Consider the following 26,520-nt stretch of genomic DNA (forward strand, 5'->3'; position numbering starts at 1 on the left):
TTTGCACCATGTGTGCTTAACCCACTGTGCTACCGCCCGACCCCCTTAAGATTTTTTATTTTATGAGAGCACTGCTCAGCTCTGGCTTATGGTGGTATGGGGCACTGAACCTGGGACTTCGGTGCCTCAGGCATGAGAGTCTCTTTGCATAACCGTTATGCTATCTACCCTTTTTAAAATTTTTTATTTTTTTATTATTATCTTTATTTATTGGATAGCCTCCCAAGAGACCCACAACTTCCCACTCCAGTTCTGGGACCAACTAGAAGGCTTCCAGTGTTGAGGCTTCAGTGTCCATGCTGAGCCTGTCAATTCTGCAGGCAGCTGGAAGGAGGTGGGGACTTTGTGATCCACCTAAAGTGAGGGGCTGACTAAATCCCAAATGGACAGCGGGCATGGAGGTAAAGTGGCCTGGGTACAAACCCTCCCTGCTCCCACCCCTGGGCCAGGAAACAAGAATGCCATTTACAGTTTGTGGCCCCACTCTCCAGCCCCACTGGGGAGGATTATGCTGTCTTTGTTGCTCTCCAGAAAGCTATGGGAGGAAGCTGCCCATGGTTCCCCGTCAAGAAGACCCTCTCCCCTCCAAAGACACCCAAGTGAAGAGCCCCCAAACCACCTGCTGCAGAGGAGGGGAGGGGTTCAGATTCCACCCAGACCCTGGGATCTGAGCTGAGCCTTCCAGGGCAGAGGAGCAAGTCTGTGTTGGTGGTATTGTGAGGCTGAGCCTTTCTTAGCACCTTGAGGAATGGGGACGCAGCCATGGCTCCTTGTGGGGAGAACACACTTGCACCCCACCCACAGGAAGAACTGTAATCAAGCGTGGCATTGCAGAGCCTTCCCAGGGTGACCCCTGCTTGGAGCTGGCAGCCAGGGGCAATGGAAGGAGTTCTGGGTCTGAGGCTTCTGGTGAGGAGGCAGCGGAGCCCTTCACATAGACTGAGATGTCAGGTTGTAGGAGGCTTTCTTTAAGGTCTCCAGGAAGAACTGTTCATTCTCCAAAAAGTCGTGGTCCTGAAAGGCAGAGACGGGAGAATAGTCCCCTCTGACTCCCTTCCGTATGACTTCAGTGAGAAAGGACACCAGCCAGCGTGTGTGAATGGGCCCCTGGGGATAGGCTGAGCCTGCTTCTCCTCGGGGGTCAGGAAAACTATGGGGCTTGGGGAGCGGGGGACGGGACACACATTGGAAAAGTGACACAGACCAAGTCTGTCCTGCTAAGGTCACTTGTTAGCACGTGCCTTTATCCCCCTAAGCCCCAGTCTCCTTGTCTGTAGACTAGCAAAGCATTCCCTGCCTCTCAGGGCTCAGGGAGGGAACCAGCTTAAAACGCACATAAAGCTTTATGCGTAGAGGCTGACAGACCAGAAGTGGCGCCGTGAGAGCTACAGTCATCAGCGTGAGAGTCCCTGAGGTCTGGCTGAGAATGGTGTGTGCAAACTACCTCCTCACTAGAAGCCTCAGCTGGCGGAGAGGCAGGTCTGCCATGTCCTGCAGGCATCTGCACCATTAGCTCCTTCAGCGGGTCGGCACAGCCCTTGGGAGGGGGCCTGGAGGCGCACCTCTCTGCCTCTGTCTTGAACTGCTGGTCACCACTGTGGTCACGTGAAGGCCCCACATCCACCTGCGATGGATCAGCCTCTGCCCTGAACGCTCACCTGCTTGGCCGTGTGTTTCAGCAGCACCAGTTTGGCGTGGAGGTGTGAGGGGACTGGGCCGGCTGGTGTCTGGAGGCAGTGAGCAGTGGGAGCAGGAGTCACGATGGCTGGAAGGTCAGGGGAAAAAGTGGTGGCACAGAGCCTTTTCACCGCTACTGGGTGAACACGCCACAGACACTCTAAAGCCTCTGCAAATGCCCACATGCTCTTATCTCCTTAGTCTAGTTCTAAGATTCACAGTCAGGGAAAAGAATCAGGCAGTGGTGCGAAATGTGTGCACAGAGTTTTCTACCCAGGTGCCGCTCTATCTCAGTGACACACACACACACACACACACACACAGTGGGGCATCCGTGAAAAACATGAAACAAATTCTCGGTGGAGAATTACACTGGGTAAGAATTACAGGTAACAGGGCTGGGTGGTGGTGCACCTAGCTGAATGCACATATTGCCATGTGCAAGGACACAAGTTCAAGCCCCTGGTCCGTCCCTCCATTCAGGGGGGTAAGCTTCACAAGCAGTGAAGGGGTGCTGCAGGTATCTTTCTCTCTCCCTTGCTACCTCTCTCCTTCCCTCAATTTCTGTCAATTTCAAAAAAAAGGCTGCCGGGAGTGGCAGATTTGTAATGTTAGCAGAGTCCCAGAAACCACTCTATGGCCATTAAAAAAAAAAAATCATTGTTAAGTGTTCAATTATACAAGTTTTATATATAATTTAATTGCTTTTATGTTTCTGCCAACAGGGTTATTGCTGGAGTTGTGCCTTCCTACTTCCAACACTCCTAACAAACACTTAATTTTTGCTTTTTCAATTTCTGATAGGGGAGAGAGAAGAACAAGGAGGAGAGAGACAGGAGTTGGGCGGTAGTGCAACAGGTTAAGCACACATGGTGTGAAGCGCAAGGACCAGCGTAAGGATCTCAGTTCCAGCCCCCAGCTCCCCACCTGCAGGGGAGTCGCTTCACAAGTGGTGAAGCAGGTCTGCAGGTGTCTGTCTTTCTCTCCCCAGCTCTGTCTCCCCTCCTCTCTCCATTTCTCTGTCCTATCCAATAACGACAATATCAATAACAACAATAATAACTACAACAATAAAACAAGGGCAGCAAAAGGGAATAAATATTTTTTTTTAAAAAAAAGGAGAGACACTGTAGCACTGCCTCACTGTGTGTGAAGAGGCTTCCCTTGGTGTGTGCACAGTACTTTCATGTGGCATCAAAAGCTTTTTTTTTTTTTTTAACCAGAGCACTGCTCAGCTCTGGCTAATGGGGTGGTGCAGGGGATTGAACCTGGGATTTTGGAGCCTCCGGTATGAGAGTCTCTTTGCATAACCATTGTGCTATCTACCTCCACCCTCAAAAGCTTTTTTTTAAAAAAAAAAAAAAAAAACAACAAAAAACCAGAGCACTGCTCAACTCTGGGAATGCTATCTACCCCTACCTCAGTGTCAAAGGTTTGAACCCACATCCTTGGCCATGGTGAAATGTGTTCTACTGGCTAGGCTATCTTTTGGCCCTCATTCTTTTCTTTAATATTTTATATTATTTTATTATTTAATAATTAACAAATAGCGAATGAGTGAAAGAGACACTGGAACACTGTTCAGCTCTGACTTACGGTGGTGCTAGGAATGGAACCTTGGACCTTGCAGCCTCAGGCGTGAAAGCTTTTGCAGAACTGTTATGCCGTCTCTCCAGCTCCCACCTCCCATTGTTTCCTTTCTTTGCTTCATTGTATTTTATGTTGTTTATTCTTTATATTTTAGAGAGAGAAGGAAGGAGAGGAGAGACAGACACTACAGCACCATTCTGCCATCCATGGTGCTCCCAGGTGGTGCCCGGGCTCAGCATAGGGTTTTGTACCAGGCAGGCACATGCTCTGCTGGGTGAACTATCTCTTGGCCCCCCAAACATGTATTTCTGAATGAAAAATTAAGTCAAGAGACAAAACAACACATGACATCTCGATGAAAAACAGAACTAGGGGCCAGGCGGAGGCGCACCTGGTTGACCACACATGTCACAGTGCACAAGAACCTGGGTTCAAGCCCCTGGTCCCCAACTACAGGGGGGAAAGCTTCATGTGTGGTGAAGCAGGGCTGCAGGTCTCTCTGTCTATCTCTCTTTATCTCTCCTTCACCTCTCAATTTCTCTCTGACTCTCTCCAATAATAAAAATAAATACAAATTTTAAAAAAAGCATTACAGAGGGTATTACATACAGTGAATCTCTGGGGAGTGATGGACATGTACAAGTGCTTTCACATTGGATAAGTAAGAAAGCCCACAAAACAAAAACAAACAAACAAAACAGAACTAAGAGTTCGGAATGTCACACACCAAAACATCAGAAATAGTTCTTACTCTACACTGCAGACTGGGGCTGAATATGGTTTTTTTAAAAAAATATTTATTAATTTTATTATTTATTCCCTTTTCTTGCCCTTGTTGTCTTATTGTTGTAGTTATTATTGTTTTTGTTATTGATGTCGTCACGGTTAGATAAGAAAGAGAAATGGAGAGAGGAGGGGAAGACAGAGAGGGGGAGAGAAAGATAGACACCTGCAGATCTGCTTCACCACCTGTGAAGCGACTCCCCTGCAGGTGGGGAGCCGGGGGCTCGAACCGGGATCCTTACTCTGGTCTTTGCACTTTGTGCCACATGCACTTAACCTGCTGCGCTACCGCCCAACTCCCAGTTTTTCTTTTTTATTTAATCTTTTTATTTATTTACTGTTGGACAGAGAGAAACTGAGACGGGAAGTGGGGGATGGAGGAAGGGAAAGACAGAGAGACACCTGCAGCCCTGCTTCATCACTCATGAAGCTTTCCCCCTGCAGGGGGCGGGGGCCAGTGGCTTGAACCTGGGTCCTTGTGAACTATGTGCGCTTAACCAGGTGCACCACTTCCTGGGCCTGATGTTTTCGTTTTTAGTATTTCCTTCCTTATTTTTCTGTAACAATTGTACACCATGTGTGAAAAGGAATAACAAGACAACAGGGAGTCGGGCGGTAGCGCAGCAGGTTAAGCACACGCGGCGCAAAGTGCAAGGACCGGCAAAGATCCTGCTCGGGCGCCTGGCTCCCCACCTGCAGGGGAGTCGCTTCACAGGCGGTGAAGCAGGTCTGCAGGTGTCTATCTTTCTCTCCCCCTCTCTGTCTTCCCCTCCTCTCTCCATTTCTCTCTGTCCTATCTAACAAGATGACATCAATAACAACAACAATAACTACAACAATAAAAAAAAAAAACAAGGGCAACAAAAGGGAAAATAAATAAATATAAAAAATTTTTTAAAAAGGAATAACAAGACAACTTTAAAAGTCAGCTGTCTAGGGAGTCGGGTGGTAGTGCAGTGGGTTAAGCGCACATGGCGTAAAGCGCAAGGACCAGTGTAAGGATCCTGGTTCAAGCTCCCGGCTCCCCACCTGCGGGGGAATTGCTTCACAGGCGGTGAAGCAGGTCTGCAGGTGTCTGTCTTTCTCTCCCCCTCTGTCTTCCCTTCCTCTCTCCATTTCTCTCTGTCCTATCTAACAACGACGACATCAACACCACCACAATAATAACTAAAACAACAATGAAAAACAAGGGCAACAAAAAGGGAAAATAAATAAATATAAAAAAATTTTAAAAAGAAATGATAAAAAAAAAAAGTCAGCTGTCTATGCTTCTGAAGTTACTTACCATTTAGGCTGGAGGCTGCCAGGCCCTGGGTTTGAGGCAACAGTCTCATGGGGTTGGAAGGCAGGTCCTGTCGGACTTGGTTCAGCTGGAACCTCTGCTGGGCCAGACTCAGATGCTCCTGTGACCCGCCCCAGAAAGGACACAGCTATGAGACCAGAGGGCAGGGCCAGGGAGGCAGGAGCGGGAGGGGAGGAGCCTTGCCTGGTGCACATGCTGCTCCTGCTTCCGCAGCTGCTCCTGCTGCTGCTGCACCCTCTGGAGCCGGGCCTGCTGCTCAGACTGCACCTGCCGGGCCTCACGCAGCGCCCGCTCCCCCTCCTCGTACTTATCTGAGGCCACCTGCAGGATAGGGTCTGTCAGCAGTGCTGGCTGGGGTGCCGCAGTGCCCGGCCCACCACCCCGAGGCTTGCCGCTGGCACCGGCACCTGGCTCATGCCCTCCACCTCCTCAGCCCGGAGTCGGAGGCGCAGGGCAGCAGCGCTGATCCGCTCCTTCTCCAGCCTCAGGTCCCGCCGCTCCCGCTCCAGGGCCTCCCGCTCGGCTGCCAGCTGGTCCTCCTTGGCCCGAAGCTCGCTTGCTTTGATCTTGAGCTCTGCCTGTTCCTGGAGAAACCTTTGCTGCTTTCTCCTCTTGGGATCTGCTCAGGGTTTGTGGGTGCCCTTGGCTGCCCTGCCATGTGGTCTTGGTCTCCACTCTGACCCTGGGAGGACCAGCTAGAGAGGCCTGGGACAAAGCCTTGGTGTTCACCTTTCTCAGCCCAGGTGTTCTCCTCTCTGGAACCTCTGAGTCATGGAGACATGAGGGGCCGAGAACGAGTACACGTGTGAGAACCCTCAGGATAATAAAAGTAGGGGCACATGCGGCCCGTATGGTGAGGCTGCAGGCTCTGGGCTCTACCTTGGCCAGGCTGATGAGGGTGCCCTCCCGCTGGGTGTCCATCTGCAGCGCCCGCTCCGCCTCGCGCTCAGCCCGCTCCTTACTCAGCTTCTGCTGCGCAGAGAACTCTGCCCAGTCGGCTGCCAGGCGCCGCCGCTCCTCCCCACACTTGTGCATCACGGCCTTCTGCTCCTCCAGCAGGGCACTCTGGGATGGAGTGGGGGTGAGCATTATAGAGCAGAAACTCAAGGATGGCGGTTGAAGATGGTGTGGCCAGACTCACCTTGGCCCTTTCCAGCTCCTCCCGCTCCATGGCGATCTGCTGGGCTGTGACCTTCCTCTGCTCCTCTAGGGCACGCTGTGTGGACTCCACCTTGGACTGCTCTGAAGTCATCCGCCAGCGCTCCTGTGACCAGGCCGGGGCGAACAGTCACTCTCCCCTCGGCACTCCACACAACAGGCCTGACTATGCCCTGGGGAGCTGTGTGAACCTACCCGCATCTCCCGCTGTGCCACAAACACCCCCAGTTCCAGAGAGGTACAAAATGGGAGGGCCTGTCTGGGCCCTGCACTGGGATTCCCTGCATGGAAGAGGCAAAGGCCTCAGGAATCCTGGCTGGGAGATCCACAGTGCCTCCAGAGGGCCACGGACAAAACAGCCAAGCTCTCTGCACCACTGGTGCTTTGCCGCCTGGCTCCCATCAGCCAGTCTGGCAGAGCAGCAAGTGGACAATGTCTGCCCGGAGACATGGGCCACAGGTGTGACTTAAGCACTTTACTAGGGGCCATGAAATAGCTCACTTGAAATAGTGAGCTGCTTTGTCATGTGTGTGACCCGGGTTCAAGCCAGGTCCCTACCACCTGAAGGAAGCTTGGGTGCTGTGGTCTCTTTCATTCTCCCTGCCTCTATCTCTATCAAAGGAAAGAAAGGAAGAATAGAAGCAAAAAAAGAGATAAGAAGAGAGAATATTAATTAGGGGCTACGTAAGGAGCGCTTGGCAGAGCTCTAACTTACTATGTGCAAGGACCTGGGATCGACCCCCAGCCACCCACAGAAGCACCTGCATAGGGGAAGCTTCACAAGTGCTGGAGCAGCGCTATGATCTCTCTCTCTCTCTCTCTCTCCCTCCCTTTCTGTGTGTCGTCTCTGTCTAAAACAGAAAAAGAAGAAAAAAAAAAGTTCACTGAGAGTGGTGGAACTGTGTAGGAATAATGTCCCAGTGAAAATCCTGGGGCAAGAATTTGGGGGGGGGGAGAAGCAGCTTGACTGTGTTTGGTTGGAAGCTGGTGCTTACTGACGTCACCCAAGGAAGGCTGGGTAAACACGGCCTGCAACAGGAACACGTTTCTCCATCTACACACTGATATGCTGAACGATGTATATATATATATATATATGATGCTGTCAGCAGCTATCTTTGGCTCATGGGTGATTCTGATTTTGTTCCGCTTGCTTGTATTTTACTTTACTTAAATGAAATGTATCATGTTATAATCTCGGTCAAAGAAAGAAACAGTATTCTGGGCTGGGGAGATAGTATAATGGTTATGAAAAAGACTTTCATGCTTGAGGCTCTCAGGTCCAAGGTTCAACCCCCAGTACCACCAGATGCCAGAGCTAAGCAGTGCTCTGGCCTCTCTCTCACCCTGTATCACTCTCATTACAAAGGAAGGAAGGAAGAGAGAGAGAAAAGAAAGGAACAGTATATATATATATATATTTTTTTTTTTTTATATGCTTCAGAGCCCTTATTCAATTTGGGCCGCCACAAGACAGATAGAAATAGAAAGCACAGGGATTTTTTTCCTCTTGCATCCTAGTGCAAGTATTACTTTTTTTTTAGTCTTTTAAAAAAATATTTATTCCCTTTTTGTTGCCCTTGTTGTAGTTATTATTGTTGTTGATGTCATCATTATTGGCTAGGACAGAGAGAAATGGAGAGAGGAGGGGAAGACAGACACCTGCAGACCTGCCTCTTTCCCCCTCTGTCTTCCCCTCCTCTCTCCACTTCTCTCTGTCCTATCCAACAACAGTGACATCAATAACAACAATAATAACTACAACAATAAAACAACAAGGGCAACAAAAGGGAATAAATAAATACTTTAAAAAAATGTATCTGGAACCAGGGAGATAGCATAGTGGTTATGCAAAAAGACTTTCATGCCTGAGGCTCTAAAGTCCCAGGTTCAATCACTGGCATCACCATAAACCAGTGCTGAGCAATTATCTGGTTTTATTTGTTTCTTTGTTTTTAAACTATCTGTTATAGCTCAGGAGGTGACAGTATTACTTCCCTTCAGGAGCATAACCATCCAGGTTATCAGCTAACAGGATGAGTGACAGGAAGGAAATAGGGAGCCACTGCTGGCTAGGGGCTGAGTGGGGTAGGAGCCCCAGCAGGAAGGGGTAGCAGAAGCACTGCAGAGGAAAGTCCGAGGCTGACGCATCTGTGGGCGTCTGGGGGAGGGGAGCTCCGTAGCATGGTCAGGAGGATGTGCCCACCTGTTCCAGCAGCCGGCTCTGCTCATTCAGACGCGCCTCCATCTTCCCGATGATCTCATGCAGTCGGCTCCGTTCTTCCTCCATGTCCCGCTGCTGCCGCCCCAGCCTGTCCTGCAGTGCTAGGGACAGTGGCCCAAGGGGCACGTGCTGCCTGCGCACCTCCCCCTTGGCATGGGAGGGGAGAGGGGGGAGGGAGGAAGGTGCAGGCCGGGTACCTCGGAGCTGCTCATCCTGCTGGCGGATCCCCAGCTCCCGCTCCTGGGTAGTGGTGACGTGCGAGGCCTCCACCCGGGAGGACAGCTCGTTCAAGCTGCTGGAGAACTTCTCCATCTGTTCGATGACACCATTCAGGGATCTGGGGGGGGCAGATCTGCGTCAGCCTGTCCCGGGGACCCCAGCACCCATGCCTCCGGGTGGGTGGGGCTGGACAGCACACACCTTGTGTGGGAAGTAGCGCTGGTGACAGCATCGATCTCGCGGTCCTTCAGCAGTCTGAGGCGCTGAAGCTGCTCCTCATGGTCCTTTCGCATCTCGAGAATGGAGGCCCTGCAGAGACGGTGAGGGCCTCAAAGGCTCAGCCACTTTGAGCAGGCCGGTGGGGATGGAAGTCGCATTGAGCGGCCTCCAAGGCCTCAGTATGTTCTGCTCTCTCCGTCTCCAGGCACTACCTGAGTTTCCCTAACTCCTACGCTTTATCTGGCTTGGTGCCTCAATGCCATATTCACTCTCTAAGAGGAGGTTCCTTCTGCTTCAGCAAAGGTTACTTGTACACAAAGAAGATACGTGAGTTCACGGCCTTTTGTGTCTGGCTGACCTCACTGACCAACTAACTCCCTTAATGTACCTTTTCTTAGTTTTTTTTTTTTTAATTTATTTACTCCCTTTTGTTACCCTTGTGTATTGTAGTTGTTGTTGTTATTGATGTCGTCACTGTTGGCTAGGACAGAGAGAAATGGAGAGAGGAGGGGAAGACAGAGAGGGGGAGAGAAAGATAGACACCTGTAGACCTGCTTCACCACCTGTGAAGCGACTCCCCTGCAGGTGGGGGGGCTGGGGGCTCGAACTGGGATCCTTGCGCTTTATGCCACCTGCGCTTAATCCGCTGTGTTACCGCCTGACTCCCCTTTTCTTAGTTTTGTTCTCATTCACAAAGGCCACCAGACCGAAGTACCTGGGGTGACAGTGCCAACCATTCCTGAGTCAGTCTAGTTTTCAGATGCAGCTAAAGGTCAGGCAGATGAGTGGGCCACCTAGGTTGAGTCAGACCCTCGGCTGCTTGCTGCTGCTGGTCCTTTTCCAACAGCCTGGGGCCCCACAGCCTGCTAGTTCTCTCTCCTGCCTCTGTAGGAGTGGCAGCTCCCCCATCTCTTGGTGGGAGGGTGACAGGTCAGTGGGCTCACTGTCAGTCACTTCATAGTGAAAGGGAGAGGTCAAGCCTCTCTGGGTTCCCTCTGGCCATACTTGCAAACTAGCTCCCCGCCCACAGACCACAGCCCACTGCCTTGGGCCTGGGCCTCACCGCTGCAGTTCCCGAAGCCGCTCCATCTCCTGATCCTTTTCCTGCTCAGCAGCTGCCAAGCGCCGCTGGTGCTGGGCTGTGAGCTCGGTGCGGGCCTGCTCGGCTTCCTGGCAGTGCGACAAAAAGCGGGTGGACAGTTCTTCATTCTCTCTCTGTAGTCGCTCTTCCCGTTGCTGGTATGATGTTTCTAGCACCTTGATGCGGTTTCTGCAAATGGGTCACCCAGCGGTGGTGCTCAGAAGATGAGGCTGCCTCCTAGGGCAGGCCACACAGGCCTTGGGAGGGAGAGCAGGTGTGTGTGTGTGTGTGTGTGTGTGTGTGTGTGTGTGGTGGGGGGCACTGGACAGGTTGGGGGTGGTTACCTGTGGGCGCTCTCAATAAGCTCCAGGTCAGCCTGATGTCTCTGTTGCAGACTCTCCAAAAGCAGCTTCTGCTGGGCCCTCTCCAGCTCCAACTTCCGTACCTAGGACACAGCAGCGGGGCCCCTCAGGTCACCTGGGGAAGGCTTTAGCCCTCAGTGACCCCTGTTACCCAGCCCTTCCTCCACCTGCCCCTCTGCCCTCACCTGGGCCTCCAACTCAGCCAGCCGGGCCTGATTCTGCAGGAGCTGGGCCTGGAGCTCGGCGGTGCCACTCTGAAGCTGTGCCTGTGCAGCCAGGAGCTGCTTCTGGTATTCCGTGCCTGGCAGCAGGCTCCGTGCCAGGGGCTCTGGCAGTAGGGGCTATAGAAGAGGGTGAGCAGCGTTCTCAGTTAGGTAGAGGGCAGCGACTCAGCCCTCTGGCTGAGCTGTGGCTATAGCGGGGGTGCGGGTGGGGTGAGGAGATACAAAGAAATCAGTGGGGAGCCATGTGGTCACTGCATTGTCCCTTCCAGGTCTGCTTAGCAGAACCAATCTCCCTTTCTCCCCCAGTACACTATGTTTCTCGGAGGGATGGGGTGGGGGGTTCGAGTCCTTTCAATGCCCTTCCTGTCAGACCTGGCAGCCCAGTGCTAACAGATATGAGGGTTCCTGCAGACTATGTACCACACACCTTCTCCAAAATCACTTTGGGCTCCAGGGATATGCTCCTGGAGGGCAGGGCCTCCTCAGGTTCAGGGGCTAGAGGCGATGGCCACACCTGGGAGACAGAGGAGGGAGAGGAGGCTTTCTACAGGAAACAGCAGCAAGTTCCCACTTGCTTTCTTTTCCTTTTTTCATTTGAAGGATTTATTTTTAAACAATTTTTAATTATATTTATTCACTTGATAGAGACAGCCAGAAATCAAGAGGAAAGGGAATACAGAGAGACAGAGAGACACCTGCAGCCCTGCTTCACCACTTGTAAAGCTTTCCCCCTGCAGGTGGGAGACTGGGGGCTTGAACCTAGGTCCTTGCACATTGTAACATGCACTCAACCAGATGCAACAGTCTGGTCCAAGACTTATTTATTTATCAAAAATATGGATAGAGAGAGAGAAATTGAGAGGGAGGAGGGGGATAGAGAGGGACAGAGACAGAGAGACACCTGCAGCCTTGCTTCACTACTGGTGAAGTTTTCCCCCTACAGGTAGGGACCAGGGACTTGAACCTGAGTCCATGTGCACTACAGGTGTGCCACCACCTGGCCCCAGATTTATTTTTAAATGTTATTTATTTATTTATAATTTTTTAACCTTGTGTTGCCCTTGTTGATTTATTGTTGTAGTTATTGTTGATGCCGTTGTTGTTGGATAGGACAGAGAGAAATGGAGAGAGGAGGGGAAGACAGAGAGAGGGAGAGAAAGACAGACACCTGTAGACATGCTTCACCGCCTGTGAAGTGTCTCCCCTGCAGATGGGGAGCCGGGGGCCCGAACCGGGATCCTCACGCCGGTCCTTGCGCTCTGCGCCCAGATTCATTTATTTTTATGAGACACCAGAGCTCTGGTTTATGGAAGTGCAAGAATTGAACCTGAGCATGAAAGTCTTGTGCCTCAACACTGAGACTTTTATCTGGCTACCCGGCTTTCTGATGGGGGCACTCCTAGCAACCCCAGTCTAGGTGCCACCTCGAATTCCCTACCGGTGCTTGGCAAGTCAGCACCCAACTCTGCCTGGCAGTGGCACAGCTGTAAATTTAGTAGAGCTTTGAAGGGGTGCTGGGTGAGCTACGTGGTGTTACGACACACTCTTTCCAGTAGGCTGTCGGGTCAAAGTGCTGGTACTGCCTCTGAGGACAGAACAATTGCTCCCTGGGCCTGAGACCTAGACCTATTTTTCTACCTTCATTACCTGGACAGGCACAGAAAGCCATGGGGGTTCCTGGGAACTCGGCAAATGGACTGCAGGCTCTAAAAAGTCAATAGCAGAGAAATGAGTAGAAGGCCTGAAAGGTCCAGAGGTCTCGTGTTCAGAAAGTCTAGCTTCATGGGGTAGAAGCTAGACAGCATAATGCTTATGCAAAGAGACTCATTCCTGAGGCTCCAATGTCCCAAGTTCAATTCCCCACATCACCTTAAGCCAGAACTGAGCAATGCTCTGGTAAAACAAAATACTAGTAATAATCAAGAAAATTAAGAAAAGAAACCAAGAAATTTAATTTCACTCATCTCCCAGGGCCCCCAAGAGAAGCTTAAAGTGCCTCTTTCTCACCCCGAGTGAATCCCCAGCCCCCAAACAAAGCAGAAAGCAAACCAGTACTGGAGAGGTCTCTGGGGACTGGTCTCTGTGGCTCACTTGCATGGAGGGCCAAGGCAGGCTGGTTCACAGTCATGGGGGACCTAAGAACACCAGATTAGGGGGGTGGCAAGGTGAACAGCCTCTATGCAGGACACAGGGAGAGAAGGGGAGGGGTGGCACTGGAGAGAAGGGGAAAATCCAGTCAAATCACTGACTGGGGAATGAGGTTTAGTGAGCTCTCTAACCAGTGGGCCTGATACAAGGTGAGTGAATCAAGCTGGACCCCAGCCCAGCTGTCTGTCCATAGGTCATACCTCTCAACTCCCTCTGCCCCAAATACGGGGTCAGGTCTGGCCGATGGCTTCTGGGCTGCTGTTCCTGAGCTCCCTCCAGAAGCTGTGGGCTCGAGCTCTTGTGTGAGGGCAGCAGGCTGGCTACAGAGGTGAACACTCAGGTGAACGTGGCAGAAGGTGCCAGTTAGGTGAGGGCAGGGAAGGCTGCTGCTGTTGCTGTTCATCTTCCTGCCTTTCCTCCGTCTTCCTGCCTCCACCATCCCCTCTTGGAAATTCTCTCAAGCCTGGACCCTGGGATTTGTGGCTTTCCAGACCCCCCCCCCCCCGCCCCAGTACCCACCATAGCACAGTAAGGACAGTCCAAGGAAGACAGTGGCCAGTCCGTAGGCATGAGGCTAGCTCAAGTTCACTTGGCTTTAGACTGAGGCTAACAGTCTCCTCCTGGATCTGGATGTTTATCTTATTCCCACCAACCCTGGCTGGAGGATGTTTTTGGTCATCACAGAACTGCCACTTCAACAATGCCCTCTGCCCCCATCCCCTTATGCCCTGGCTACAGAACATCTTGTGACTCTCCCTGGACAATCCCTGCCTCACTAGGCCCCTTTCCTGCCCCAGGGGTCGCTTACTGTCCCACACGATTACCCTTCTGTGTGGTTCCCCACAAGTCCCTCCTGGCCACTGTATCTTCTCTAGCACTCTCAAAGAGTCTGAGCATGTCTCAACCCTCACATGCCTTCTAAACTTTAACCTGGGTCAGCAGAAGCAGCACCAACGTGGACAGTGGTTTTCTGTTTTATTTTGCCCCCCACCCCCAGGGTGCTGTGGACAGCGGAACCAGGATGGCAGTGTGTACGTCAGCAGAACACCCTGTCTCCTGCTTGATAACTCAGCACCGGTCCCCCAGGCTGTCAGGGCTATCAAGACATGCCCTAGCCCTGCCTCTACCATGTGACCTGGGAGGTGTCACAGTGGATAAAGTATTGGACTCTCAAACATGAAGTCCTGAGTTTGATCCCTGGCACCAAATGCTCTAGGTCTGAGTCTCTCTCTCTCTCATACACACAGACACACACACACAGACACACACACACACACACACACATATATATACACACATTTAAAGGACTAGCAAAAAAGCTTACTTGCATAATGCACTCTCTTATATGTGTGACTCCAGTTCGAGATCTGTCCCCAGTACACTAAAGGAAGCTTTGGTGCCCTGGCTTATTCCTTTCTTCTCTTCTTTCATATTTATTTATTTAGTATTTTAATAATAAATAATTTTATTATTTTAATAATAATATTATCCATTATTTATTTATTTATTAGAAAGATGGGAGGAGAGAAAGAACCAGACATCACTCTGGTACATGTGCTGCCGGGGATTGAACTCAGGACCTCATGCTTGAGAGTCTAGTGCCTTAGCCACTGCGCCACCTCCCGGACCACTCTTTCCTATTTATTTATTTATTTATTTACTTACTGGGTAGAGACAGAGAGAAGCTGAGATGGAAAGGGGAGATAAAGAAAGCAGTGAGAGAGACACCTGCAGCACTGCTTCACCACCTGTGAAGCTTCTCCCCTGTAGGTGAGGGCTGGGGGCTTGAACCTAGGTCTTTGTACAAGGTAACATGTACACTCAACCAGGTGTGCCACCACTTGACCCTTGCTCTGGTCTCTCTCTCTCTCTCTCTGACTGTCTGTCTCTATTAAAGAAAGAATGAGAGAAATAAATAATGGAAGAAAGAAAGAAAGAAAGAAAGAAAAGAAAGATGAATCTTAAACAAAAAATGCCTTCATGACTGCACTCAAACAAAGCCAAGGGGCCAGAGACTCCATGTTGCTCAGAGAGGAAGCAGTGCTTCCCCTGACTGAGGCATCAAAGGACAAGGCCAGGCCTCCCCTTGCTCCTGTACACTTCTCCCTCCGCTACAGACAGAAGTCCAAGCTCTTACCTGCCAGAAATGGGACGGCCTGCTGCCCTCACTGAGGTCAGGTTCTCAGCAGCCACAGGGCACTCCTCTCTAGTCAGATCTCGGGACTTCTTCCGAGACAAGGCCTGGCTCAGCCAGTCCTCCTCTCCTTTCTCCTCCGATGCTTTGTACTTAGAAGTCTGGATGGCTTTGGCAGGGGAACCTGTACCCCTGGTTGGTGGCTTTGTCCCCAAGGAGGAGGGCAATCCAGCAGGGGCAGAGTTCTGGCCTGAGGTGGAGGGCTGGCTCTTGGGACCAAGTCCTGGGGTCGTGGAGAGTGCCGACCCTCCCCTTCCAGTCTCTCTTGTGGGGGAAGGAGGGAGCAGATCTGAGTCATCATCCTTGAGGCCCAACCAGTCAGCGCCCCCCTTCCTAGGGTGGGTAGGGCTGGAAGCCACTGGGGTGCTCTGTTTGGAGCCTGGTTCTCCCTTGAGGTCTGCACCACCTTCTGCTAAGAACCTACTTTAAGACAGAGACACAGAGTTTGAAGGCAGGAGAAATAGCCTGTCCCAAGAGCCCCCTGGCCAGTCTCCCCTTCGGCTACTGGGGGTGACCAGCAGCTGAGGCCTAGCGAGCAGGGCACCTGTCCCAGTGCAGATGGCAGGGCAGCAGGGGCTCAATCCTGCTGGAGAACAACATGGAACTGACATCTTAAATTCCCATCCTGTAGCCTGGGGCCAATTGCAGCTGAGAGAGCAGAACCAAATTACAATCATGGGCATGTATGTCCAAAAGGGAAAAAAAAAAAATGGATTGGCTCAAGAGTTCCCCCTTCACTTCTCACTTTTTCCAATTACATGGACCCTGCCTGTATTTGCTATTGGGGGGGGTGATTAACAGTATATGGGGCTGAGAAAATGCCAACGTGCACGTAGGTTATTTGGACACACAAAAAGAGTGATAGTGGTCCGGGGCGCAGTCATAAGGCTTTGGACTCTCAAGCATGAGGTCCTGAGTTCGATCCCCGGCAGCACATGTGCCAGAGTGATGTCTGTCTGGTTCCTTCTCTCTCCTCCTATCTTCCTCATTAATAAATAAATAAAAATCTTTTTTTAAAAAAAAGAGACTGATAAAGTCAACTTGGAAGATATCATCAACAACTGCAGAGTCTGGGCAGTGGGTAGAAGGGGGCTCTGTAAACTATTCTTACAACTTCTCTGTGCGGGGACTGGGCGGTAGTGCAGCGGGTTAAGTGCACATGGTGCAACTTCTCTGCAGGTTGTTCCACCAGTTGAGCAATTTCGCTATTTCTGTATGTTTGAACTTATCTCAAAATAAAGATATTAAATCTCATTAATTAGTTTTGCTGTTGCACACTGGGAGAAGACAGCCACAACAGAGGCAAAGGAAGTATTCTTGGGGAGCAGGGTTATGAGTCCTGCCCCCTTGGGGCTGTGCACGCCTCAGAGGGATGAACTGACAGTGTAGCTGACTCTGGGGCTCTAGGCAGAGTTGGACTCGTCTCCTTTTCCTCCCCAGGAAGCCAGGGCAGAACCCTGGACCATGACTGGATCCGGTTTCTTGGACTGGACTGGAGGGGCCTGGGCCACCTCCTCATTCCTTCAGTTCCCACAGAGCCAGTGTCTCATATGCCGTGGCTCTGAGAAGAGTCTGTCAGTGGGGGCCAGGCCGGGCCAAAAGCTCCCTGCAGGTTCCGCTTACCTGATTGACTGTCGGCGGGACTGCCGACCCTCAGAAGAAGCCAAGGTGGGCTGATAGGCCCCAAAGGTGAAGTCCTCATCATCCCATGCATCTTCTTTGTCTGTGAATTAAGGAGTCAGAGCGGGGAATGGGCCAGACAACAGCTCACTGGGTAGGGCAACACCTTGCTGTGTGTGGGGCCTGAGTGAGAGCCCCAATGCCACACGGGGCACCGATGGCACTGGGGAAAGCTCCAGTACTGTGGTGTTTGTCTTTCTGAAATTAAATAAAAATGAAGCCAGCCCAGAGCAGTGCAATTGTACACGTGTCTGAGGCTCCCCCCTCCCCCCCGCTTCCCTCCCTCACACACAGAAGGGGGACTCTTATGTGGTAGCAGAACTCTTCTGTCGAAAACAAGCTGAATGGCAGCTTCAGAGTAAGACCAGAAAGGGTGACACTGAGCCAGAGAGAGCTCACTGAGGGCTGCGGAAACAGTATGCAGTATAATGATTATGCAAAAGGCTTTCATGCCTGAGGCACCAAAGGTCCCAGGTTCAATCCCCAACATCATCATAAACCAGAGCTGAGCAGAGCTCTGGGAACTCTCTCTGCGTATCTTTTTTTTTTTTTTTTAATTTTTTTTATATATATATTTTAAAAAATATTTATTTTCCCTTTTGTTCCCCTTGTTTTTTTATTGTTGTTGTAGCTATTATTATTGTTGTTGTTAATTTTTTTAATATTTATTTATTTTTCCTTCTTTGTTGCCCTTGTTGTTTTTTATTGTTGTAGTTATTGATGTTGTCATTGTTAGACAGGACAGAGAGAAATGGAGAGAGGAGGGGAAGACAGAGAGGGGGAGAGAAAGATAGACACCTACAGACCTGCTTCACCGCCTGTGAAGTGACGCCCCTGCAGGTGGGGAGCCGGGGGCTCGAACCGGGATCCTTCCACCGGTCCTTGTGCTTTGCACCACGTGCGCTTAACCCGCTGTGCTACCATCCGACTCCCTCTCTTTGTGTATCTTTCTTTATCTCGCTCATAAAATGATAATAATAATAATAAATAAAAAAGGGGGAAGAGAGAGAGCCCAGTGAGCAGGGTGTGTGCTGCGCCGTGTGCAGAGCCCAGGTTTTAGCCTCAGCACCATATGGGAGGTGTTATGGTGCTGGAGGAAACTCTGGTGCTTCTCTCTCTCTCTCTCTCTCTCTCTCGCTCTCGCTCTCGCTCAAGGACAAAGTGGGTCCAGAAGAGTGAAACTGCCCATGGACTCAGCAAAACAAACAACTGAGGACAGTACTGAACATGGGGATTTTTACTTCCTGATGCCATCTCAGTTATAAACGTCATCCTGGTGGGTGTATGGATGTGTATGCCACGTAGTGACGTTTCTTATTGCAGGCTGTGGTATAAACCTGGCTGGTCCCCCACTGCCTTCCCTTGCCCCCTAAGTATCCTTACCTTGTGGCCTCATGTACTTCTTGTCCAGTTTGAATTCCCTGCGTTCTCCAGTGACTGGGCGGGCCAGGAGCTTGGTGGCAGTGCCTCTACCCAGCAGCTCATCCAGCTTGGAGCGAGCGGGGCGGGGTCCTTCCCTGCAGGACAGGACACAGGGCAGGTCCATGTGTGGGGTCCCATACCACACGCCCCTCTAGCTTTTTCTTAGGCCAGAAACAGCAGCTGGCCATGGTCTCTTTGCTCAGAAGGCTCCCCTTACTGGTCTCCTGTCTGCCTCCTCTCTGATGTGGGGCTGTCTCCAAACCCCAGTGTGGCCATGATGTCATCCTCATCATCAAATAGTGTCTCTTCCTTCTTTCGGATGGGGGTGTCCCCTGGAGTCAGAAGACCAGAGGGACCTGAAACACAGAACACGGGCATAATGCCCCCAGCATTCTTGCTTTCAGCTGTGATATCTGAATGGGCTTGGTGGGGCCAGGGGAGGGTTTCTCTGCAACTATTTCTGGGCGGTGCTGGTGCTGAGCTCAGGACCTCATGCATGCAAAGTGTGCTAAGATTGAGCCACCTCCCAGCCCCTACAGCCCCGGCTTTTGAGTGAGGCAGCAGGTGTTGCACTTGTCTGCACTGCCCACAGCACCTGCCTCCCTCCCCATATCCTCCTCCTCTCTGTTACTACACAGTGGTCAGCTCCAGGTCCGGGGTCTTAGAATTGTGTCCTGTGGGGGTGGGAGTGAGGCGTGTGTACGTGTGTGCATGCGTGTCTGGTTCTGCAGTCAGTCTGCTGCCAAGCATCTGCTCCCAGGAAGATAAACTAGTCTGTCCCTCCCTACCTTGATCCCCAAGTGGAGTAGAGCTCTTTTCAGTAGCTGGTTTAGTCTTTGTCTCAGGTAGCTTCTTGCCAAGTTCTTCCTCTTCATCAGAGAGGAGTCCTGCCAATGGGTCTTCCAAGTCTCATGGCAGGAAGGGAAAGTACAGGTTAGACTGCTGTACTTTGCTCAGGAAAACAAGCCCTGATCTGGGGGGAGCACTGATCACTCAGGTGGAGATTTCTATGTGCCTAAGTACGTAAACAGCCAGTTCAGTACCTGGCAGACAGGGCCTGTGGCAAGGAGGCTCCGACACTGACCAGGCTGGGCGAAGGGAGAGGGAGCAAGCGGAGCACCCAGCTCTCCAGGTATGTCCCTGGGCCCCCACCTGATGCCTGCACAGCCTTCTGGAAATGGGCAGATGACTTCACCAATGAGTCCTGGAGCCCCACGTCTCCAGACCCCTGCCCCACTACGGAAAGAGTGAGACATGCTGGCAGTATAGATCGACCTGCCAATGCCCATGTTCAGCAGAGAAGAAATTACAGAAGCCAGACCTTCCACCTTCTGCACCCCATAATGATCCTAGGTCCCTACTCCCAGAGGGATAAAGACTAGGGAAGCTTTCAGTGTACCAAAATAGCTCAGCTGGGAGAGTGTTAGACTGAAGAAAAGGGAAATTTTCAAGGAGGGATGAGATATGGAGTTCTGGTGGTGGGAACTGTGTGGAATTGTACCCCTCTTATCCTGTAGTCTTGCCAATATTTCCACTTTACAAATAAATTAGAAAAGTCAAGGTGAAACAGTAAAAAAACAAACAAAAAAACCCTCCAGTTTGATGCCTAAATTCAAAATCTTTACAAAGCAGGTTTTTTAGTATCCCAGCCAATACAATACAACTAGTCCCTTCCCTGAATTCCTGAGGAAGCAAGTCAGTGGCCATGAGCTGTCTGTTCCTCATCTGACCCAACAACAACCTAAGTGAGAGCTGAGAAGGCTACACCAGCATCCACACTGCAGGGTCCCAGAAGCATGACCACAGACAGGTCCACGGTACCTTCAAAGGGAAACTTCTTGTGCTGGTGCCCAAAGCTACTGGGATAGGACGGTGGCTTCTTGATGGAACTGGTGTCCCCTGCAGAAAGCAAAGAGAGGGTCTGGACTTCTGTCCTGCCATGGAGTGGCAAGCACCTCTCCCTGGGGAACTGAGGGGCTGGGACTGTGCACACAGTCATAGATGGCTTCCACTCTCCAGTTTGCATAAATTTCCTTTAGGGACAAATGGTCTGGAACTATTCCCCACCTCCTTCTACTTTTAACTTACTTCAAACAGAAATTCAGGTTTGGAGGATACACAGTTTGCCATAAAATTCTAATTTGTCTCAAATGGCTTCTCTGAAAATTACCATGTGTGACTCAGGAGGGAGCTCAAGTTGGCCACCTCCCCCGACACACACACACACACACACCTCCTGGCCTCCTCATTCCAGGGAAGGAAAACCCACAGGACATGTAAGCTTCCTTTTAAGCATCTCCCACAGCCCTGAATCCCTATATTCTCTTGTTCTTCTTTTTTTATATTTATTTATATTTATCTTTCCCTTTTTGTTGCCCTTGTTGTTTTCTATTGTTGTCGTAGTTATAATTGTTGTTGATGTCATTGTTGGATAAGACAGAGAGAAATGGAGAGGAGGGGAAGCCAGAGAGGGGGAGAGAAAGATAGACACCTGCAGACCTGCTTCACTGCTTGTGAAGCGACTCCCCTGCAGGTGGAGGCTTGAACCGGGATCCTTACGCCGGTCCTTGCGCTTTGTGCCATGTGCACTTAACCCGCTTTGCTACCGCCGACTCCCCCTATATTCTCAGGCACTATCTCCCACTCTCCCTTTCTTATAGGCTGCTAACATACCAGGATGTTTGGGACTTCTCAGGACCTCTTCCTTCCCAGAACCCTTTGCAGTTCTCTTACTGGAAGTCCGATTAGGTTTCTGTAGACCTAAGATATCAGCATCCAAGTCATCCAGATCCTGAGAAAGTGAGAAGTGAGAGGACGCTGGTGAGTGGTAGGCGCCATCACGCTGAGCTGCATGTGGTGAAATTACTTCTATTTACCCCATGGGACAAATGGGGACTAGAGCTGAAGGACTGATCAGTGACGGCGATAGAAAGCAAGGACAGAAGCGAGGCCAACGCATGAAGTCATCACGTGTCTAGTGGTCTCGGGCTGGTATTCCTACAGCTCCAGCTAGCAACCACTGCCAAGGTACCAGAATGACAGCAGCTGCTTAAAAAGGTTCAGCAGGAGCAAGGGAGACAGCATAATGGCTATGCAGTAAGATGTTAATGCTGGAGCCCCTGAGATCCCAGGTTCAATCCCCTGCTGAAAAGAAAAAAAAAGATTTGGCAAGTGGCCTAGGGGGTGGGTGGCACAGGGGATAAAGCATTTGGATTCTCAAGCATGAGGTCCTAAGTTTGATCCCTGGCATCGTATGTGACATAATGATATTCTGCATCTATTTCACATACATACATACATACATACATACATATATACATACATGCCTAGTTAAAGCAATTATAAAGGGAGAAAATAGGAAAATGAAGGCTTGACACAAAGTATCATCACCCTTCTCAATTCTCCAGAACTGAGTCAAATGCTTCATTACCTTTATGGTCTTGAGCAAAACGTGTGGGTCTGCCTCGGAAATGTCCGAAACCTAAGTCCACAGGAGCACAGGAGGGCAAGGACACAGGTTAGTCAAAGTCAAACAGTGCTTGAGGCTACTTCTGGCTGGGAAGTCAATGGCAATATGCCAGACTTTCATGGCTGAGGTTCAGAGGCCTCAAGTTCAAGACCAGGCACCACCATAAGCCAGAGGTGAGGAGTGCTCTATTTCCCTTTTTCCTTCTCAGTAAAATAAATAAATCTATAACATTAATAATAAAAAAAGACTCTAGCCCTTAAATGCCTTGCTTTGATGAGAGCAGAAGAAGAATTTAACCAAGAGGGCATAAACAGGAGGGTCCCACTCTCCTTTGGGGTTCAGGTGTTATCTGAAGTCAAACCAGTCCAGAGGGGCGAGACCCAGAGAGTATTGCCACATTCAGTTCCATCCATCTAATCGTAGAAAGACCACTTCCACCATAGGCCTTCCCATGCCTGTGACTGGACAGCTATGGAGTTCATGGGAAGTCTAGTTAGAAGAGGAACCATCCAAAGTTCCAACAGTTCCTTTCTAGTTCATCTTACTGACAAGAAGGCAAAAGATGTTGTTTGGGGCCTATTCAGTAGTCCATGAGTATTGTTTTGCTTAAGAACAAACGGGCTACAGTCTGGGAAGTGGTGCATGGCATCCTGAGTTTAATCTCTGGGGCCATATGTGTCGGACTGGTGCTGTTTCTTCTTTTCTCACAAATGCATCTTAAACACACCACAGCATGGGCTTTCCAGGAATTTTTTTTTTTTTTTTTTTTGCTTCCAGGGTTATTGCTGGGGCTTGGTGCCTATCCTAGGAATCCACTGCTTCTAGAGGCCATCTTTTTAACATTGTTGTTGTTGGACAGGTCAGAGAGAAATTGAGAGAGGAGGAGAAGACAGAGAAGGAGAACGAGAGGCACCTGCAGACCTGCTCCACCACTTGTGAAGCAACCCTCCTGCAGGTGGGGAGCCGTAGGCTTGAACTGGGATCCTTGCACTGGTCGCTGCTCTTTGCACCCCACTGCCTGGCCCCCTGAAGGAACTTCTAAGCACTCCTGTGAGCAGCCCCTTGCCTCAACATCCATCTTGCTCTTTTTCGGATAGGCAAAAAGGTGGGGAACAATGACTGGGCAGGCTCACCTCAGCATCAGCTTCTGCCAGGCCTGCCACAGTGCTGAAGGCATTGTCTTCCAGGAGGGACCTGCAAAGGGAGGTGGTTGGTAGGACCCACCTGTATCCCCAGGGCACCAGAGGATTCTGAGAAAGGAAGATGCTTCAGAGAGTCCAAATGAACACGGACAGACTCTTCTCCAGGAGAACTACAATGAATTTCATAGCTATCTAATTCAGTGATTTCAAACTCTGGATTTTTTTGGTCTGTTTACTTTTTGCCAGCAGCATTTATTGTTGGGGCTTGTACTCTCTCTTTCTCTGTGTTTCTTTCTTCCTCTCTTTCTTTTTCTTTCCTAATAGAAACAGAAAGAAATAGAGACGTAAAGAAAGGAAGAGAGGAAGAGGCGTAACTGCAGCACTGCTCTACTGCTTGTCAAAGCATCTCCCAGCAGGTGGCAACTCGAAATTGAAACTAGGTCCTGTGCACGGTCACGTGTGAGTTCTACCAGGCTGTGTACCACCTTCTGGCCCCCTTTTTGTTGTGTTTAAGCATTAGATCCATCTTAAAAACAAACTAGCAGCCCCACAGGCAGCACAGGGGCTCAGTTAGAAGCATGAGGTCCCAGGCTCCATTCCTAGCATTGCATAATGCATATGCCAGAGTAGTGCTCTGGCTTTCTATGTCTGTCTTTTTTCTCTCTTCCTACCTCCTCTCATTAATGAATATATAAATATATATTTAAAACGTATGTATTGCAGGGTTAACGGTTATGCAAAGAGAATATCATGCCTGAGGATCTCAGGTTTAATCCCCACAACACCATAAGTCAAAGCTGACTAGTGCTCTGGTAAAAAAAAAAAAAAAAAAAAAAAAAAGAAAGAGAAGAGAAGAGAAGAAAGAAAGGTAAATAAGTAAAAACGAAGCTCAGAAGTCTCAGGTTCAATCCCCTGTGCTACCATAAGGCTGAGCTGATCAGTGCCCTGGTAAAAAGAAAGTACTGACTTATGCTTTTTTTTTTTTTTTAATTTGCTTATTCATGAGAAAGACAGAAGGAGAGAAAGGAGCAGACATCACTCTGGTACACGTGCTGCCGGGGATCGAACTCAGGACCTCATGCTTGAAAATCCAATGCTTTATTCATTGATCACCTCCTGGACCACTATTTGTATTTTATTTATATACATTATGTACATACATATATCTTCATTATACATTAAAATATTACATATTATATCAATATATATGTATATACATTATATATAAATGTATTTCATTACATTAAAATTTTGAAAAATATTGTTAATAGACAAGGAGAGAAACAGAACTGATTTAATCAAAATGAAGGTGGAGGATAGAAAACTCACAAAGCGGGGGCCTGGCAGTAGCACAGTGGGTTAAGCACACGTGGTGCGAGGCACAAGGACCGGCTCAAGGGTCCTGGTTTGAGCCCCTGGCTCCCACCATCAGGGGGGTTGCTTCACAAGCGGTGAAGCAGGTCTGCTGGTATCTGTCTTTCTCTCAATCTCGCCCTCTTGAGTCTTCCCCTCCTCTCTCCATTTCTCTTTGTCCTATCCAACAATCACAGCAATAACGACAGCAACAATAATAAATAACAAAGGCAACACAAAGGGAGAAAACAGCCTCCAGGAGCAGTGGATTTATAGTGCAGGCACTGAGCCCCGGTGATAACCCTGGAGGCAAAAAAAAGAAAACTCACAAAGCTCCTTCCTACTCTCAAATGCCAGGGAACTCTTCGAACAAACACTACCTGAACACCACTATTTCTCGGCTAGTCCTCTTATGAGGATAGTAAGAAAGTTGAAGCACAGAGATGTTTAGGAATTGCCCAGGGTCACACACTAAGCAACATATATAAGACTGAAGTCAAGACTTCTGACTTGCAGTTCTTTTTCTACCCTGTAGGCTCCTTTAAAGAGCAGGAGCCATAGGAAGGAGGAAATGACTGGCACTCTGAGCAGGCTACAAAGCAGAGTCAAGAGCACTGGGCTGGGAGTCGGGCTGTAGCGCAGCGGGTTAAGCGCAGGTGGCGCAAAGCACAAGGACCAGCATAAGGATCCCGGTTCGAACCCCGGCTCCCCACCTGCAGGGGAGTCGCTTCACAGGCGGTGAAGCAGGTCTGCAGGTGTCTATCTTTCTCTCCCCCTCTCTGTCTTCCCCTCCTCTCTCCATTTCTCTCTGTCCTATCCAACAACGATGACATCAACAATAATAACTACAACAATAAAACAACAAGGGCAACAAAAGGGAATAAATAAATAAAATAAAATATTTAAAAAAAAAAAAAAAAGAGCACTGGGCTGAGTGGGGCGCGGATACCCAAGCCACGCCTGAGCTTACTTTGTTCTTGGCCTTGAAGAAGAGAGTGTTTGCGCTTCACCTGTGGCGTCTCTGGCACGTGAAGCTGGTTTAACAGGCTTTTCTGGTAGCGTCACTGGACAAAAACAAAAAGAGGGAGAGAAAGGATGTCATTTGGCAAAAGAAAACTGGAGTCAAGATGAACAAGATCCCAAATTCTTCAACAAGCTGTCTCCCAGGTTCTCCTGCAGGGAAGAGAAAGGGCCCATCGGGCAGGTCTCCATGTCATCTCTTGCAAGACCTGGGGGGGAGAGGGTCCTCCAAACAGGATGACAGTCCTTTTTTTTTTTTTTTTAAAGAATTTATTTATTTATTCATGAGGAAGATAGGAGGAGAGAAAGAACCAGCCATCACTCTGGTACATGTGCTGCGAGGGATTGAACTCAGGACCTCATGCTTGAGAGTCTAGTGCCTTAGCCATTGTGCCACCTCCCGGACCACCCTACTTTTTTTTTTTTCTCATTTATTTATTGTTGGATAGAGACAGAGAGAAATTGAGAGGGGTGGGGAAGATGGAGATGGAGAGAGACAGAGAGACACCTGCAGCCCTGCTTCACCACTTTCAAAGCTTTCCCCCTGCAGGTGGGGACCAGGGGTTTGAACCTGCATCATCGTGCACTGTAATGTGAGTGCTTAGCCAGGTGCACCATCACCTGGTCCTTAGGATGACAGTCCTAAAGGCCAATGAAGATCCCAACTCCATAACTGCAGACCTGTTTCACTGCTTGTGAAACACCCCCCCAACGCTCTGCAGGTAGGGAGCTGGGGGGCTTGAACCCGGATCCTTGCAGAGGTCCTTTGTGCTTAGTACTATGTGCGCTTAACTGGGTGCACCACCGCCCAGCCCCAGTAAATAAACATTTAAAAAAAAATTAAAAGAACAAGTTCAAACCAAAGGTTTATGGGGAGAGGTACTTACTGTCATCCCCCAGGAGGTCAGCCAGGACATTGTCAATGGAGTCTGGAAAAGAAAAGAGGCTGTTTGTTTGTTTTCACCAGAGCACTGCTCTGGTGGTGTGGGGGATTGAACCTGGGAACCAGGAACCTCAAGTTTGAGGATTTGTTTGCATAAACATTATGCTGTCTCCCAACTGCCCAGAAAAGAAGCCGTTATAATTTTAGCAGGAAAAAAGAATGACCCTTCTAATCCTAAACCCAGGAACTCATACTTTCCAGATATCTGAATTTTAAGCTTAGCTCTCTCTTCTCTGGCCAGCAGATGTTTCCTAACTCCCTGGTAGCAATTACATGCCTTATTGAAAGACTCCAGGGTAGAAACTGAAA

At 49.8% G+C, this 26,520-nt stretch overlaps 1 protein-coding gene across 3 annotated transcripts in view; it reads right to left on the bottom strand.

The window, feature by feature from the left end:
- Positions 1-143: 143 nt before the first annotated feature.
- FBF1 (Fas binding factor 1) overlaps positions 144-26,520 on the bottom strand; it is a 30,523-nt gene continuing 4,146 nt past the window's right edge. The window contains exons 3-30 of one of the 3 annotated variants that reach the window (XM_060202773.1): positions 26,156-26,197; positions 25,219-25,312; positions 22,887-22,947; positions 21,715-21,765; positions 20,958-21,075; positions 20,106-20,183; positions 19,073-19,192; positions 18,502-18,640; positions 18,246-18,379; positions 16,806-16,905; positions 15,126-15,605; positions 13,189-13,308; positions 12,890-12,975; positions 12,488-12,546; positions 11,268-11,354; positions 10,802-10,957; positions 10,599-10,699; positions 10,237-10,443; positions 9,156-9,263; positions 8,933-9,072; positions 8,718-8,836; positions 6,495-6,617; positions 6,233-6,418; positions 5,761-5,937; positions 5,537-5,674; positions 5,336-5,453; positions 1,659-1,765; positions 144-1,014 (exon numbers count right to left, since the gene is read on the bottom strand). In XM_060202773.1, the coding sequence (XP_060058756.1) occupies positions 931-1,014; positions 1,659-1,765; positions 5,336-5,453; positions 5,537-5,674; positions 5,761-5,937; positions 6,233-6,418; positions 6,495-6,617; positions 8,718-8,836; positions 8,933-9,072; positions 9,156-9,263; positions 10,237-10,443; positions 10,599-10,699; positions 10,802-10,957; positions 11,268-11,354; positions 12,488-12,546; positions 12,890-12,975; positions 13,189-13,308; positions 15,126-15,605; positions 16,806-16,905; positions 18,246-18,379; positions 18,502-18,640; positions 19,073-19,192; positions 20,106-20,183; positions 20,958-21,075; positions 21,715-21,765; positions 22,887-22,947; positions 25,219-25,312; positions 26,156-26,197 (3,533 nt within the window). In that variant the 3' untranslated portion in view covers positions 144-930. Of the gene's footprint in view, positions 1,015-1,658; positions 1,766-5,335; positions 5,454-5,536; positions 5,675-5,760; positions 5,938-6,232; positions 6,419-6,494; positions 6,618-8,717; positions 8,837-8,932; positions 9,073-9,155; positions 9,264-10,236; positions 10,444-10,598; positions 10,700-10,801; positions 10,958-11,267; positions 11,355-12,487; positions 12,547-12,889; positions 12,976-13,188; positions 13,309-15,125; positions 15,606-16,805; positions 16,906-18,245; positions 18,380-18,501; positions 18,641-19,072; positions 19,193-20,105; positions 20,184-20,957; positions 21,076-21,714; positions 21,766-22,886; positions 22,948-23,131; positions 23,213-25,218; positions 25,313-26,155; positions 26,198-26,520 lie in introns of those variants that run through there. The other 2 variants (XM_060202775.1, XM_060202774.1) reach the window with 2 other exon arrangements.

Source organism: Erinaceus europaeus, chromosome 12, assembly GCF_950295315.1.
Source record: "Erinaceus europaeus chromosome 12, mEriEur2.1, whole genome shotgun sequence".
Taxonomy (NCBI): domain Eukaryota; kingdom Metazoa; phylum Chordata; class Mammalia; order Eulipotyphla; family Erinaceidae; genus Erinaceus; species Erinaceus europaeus.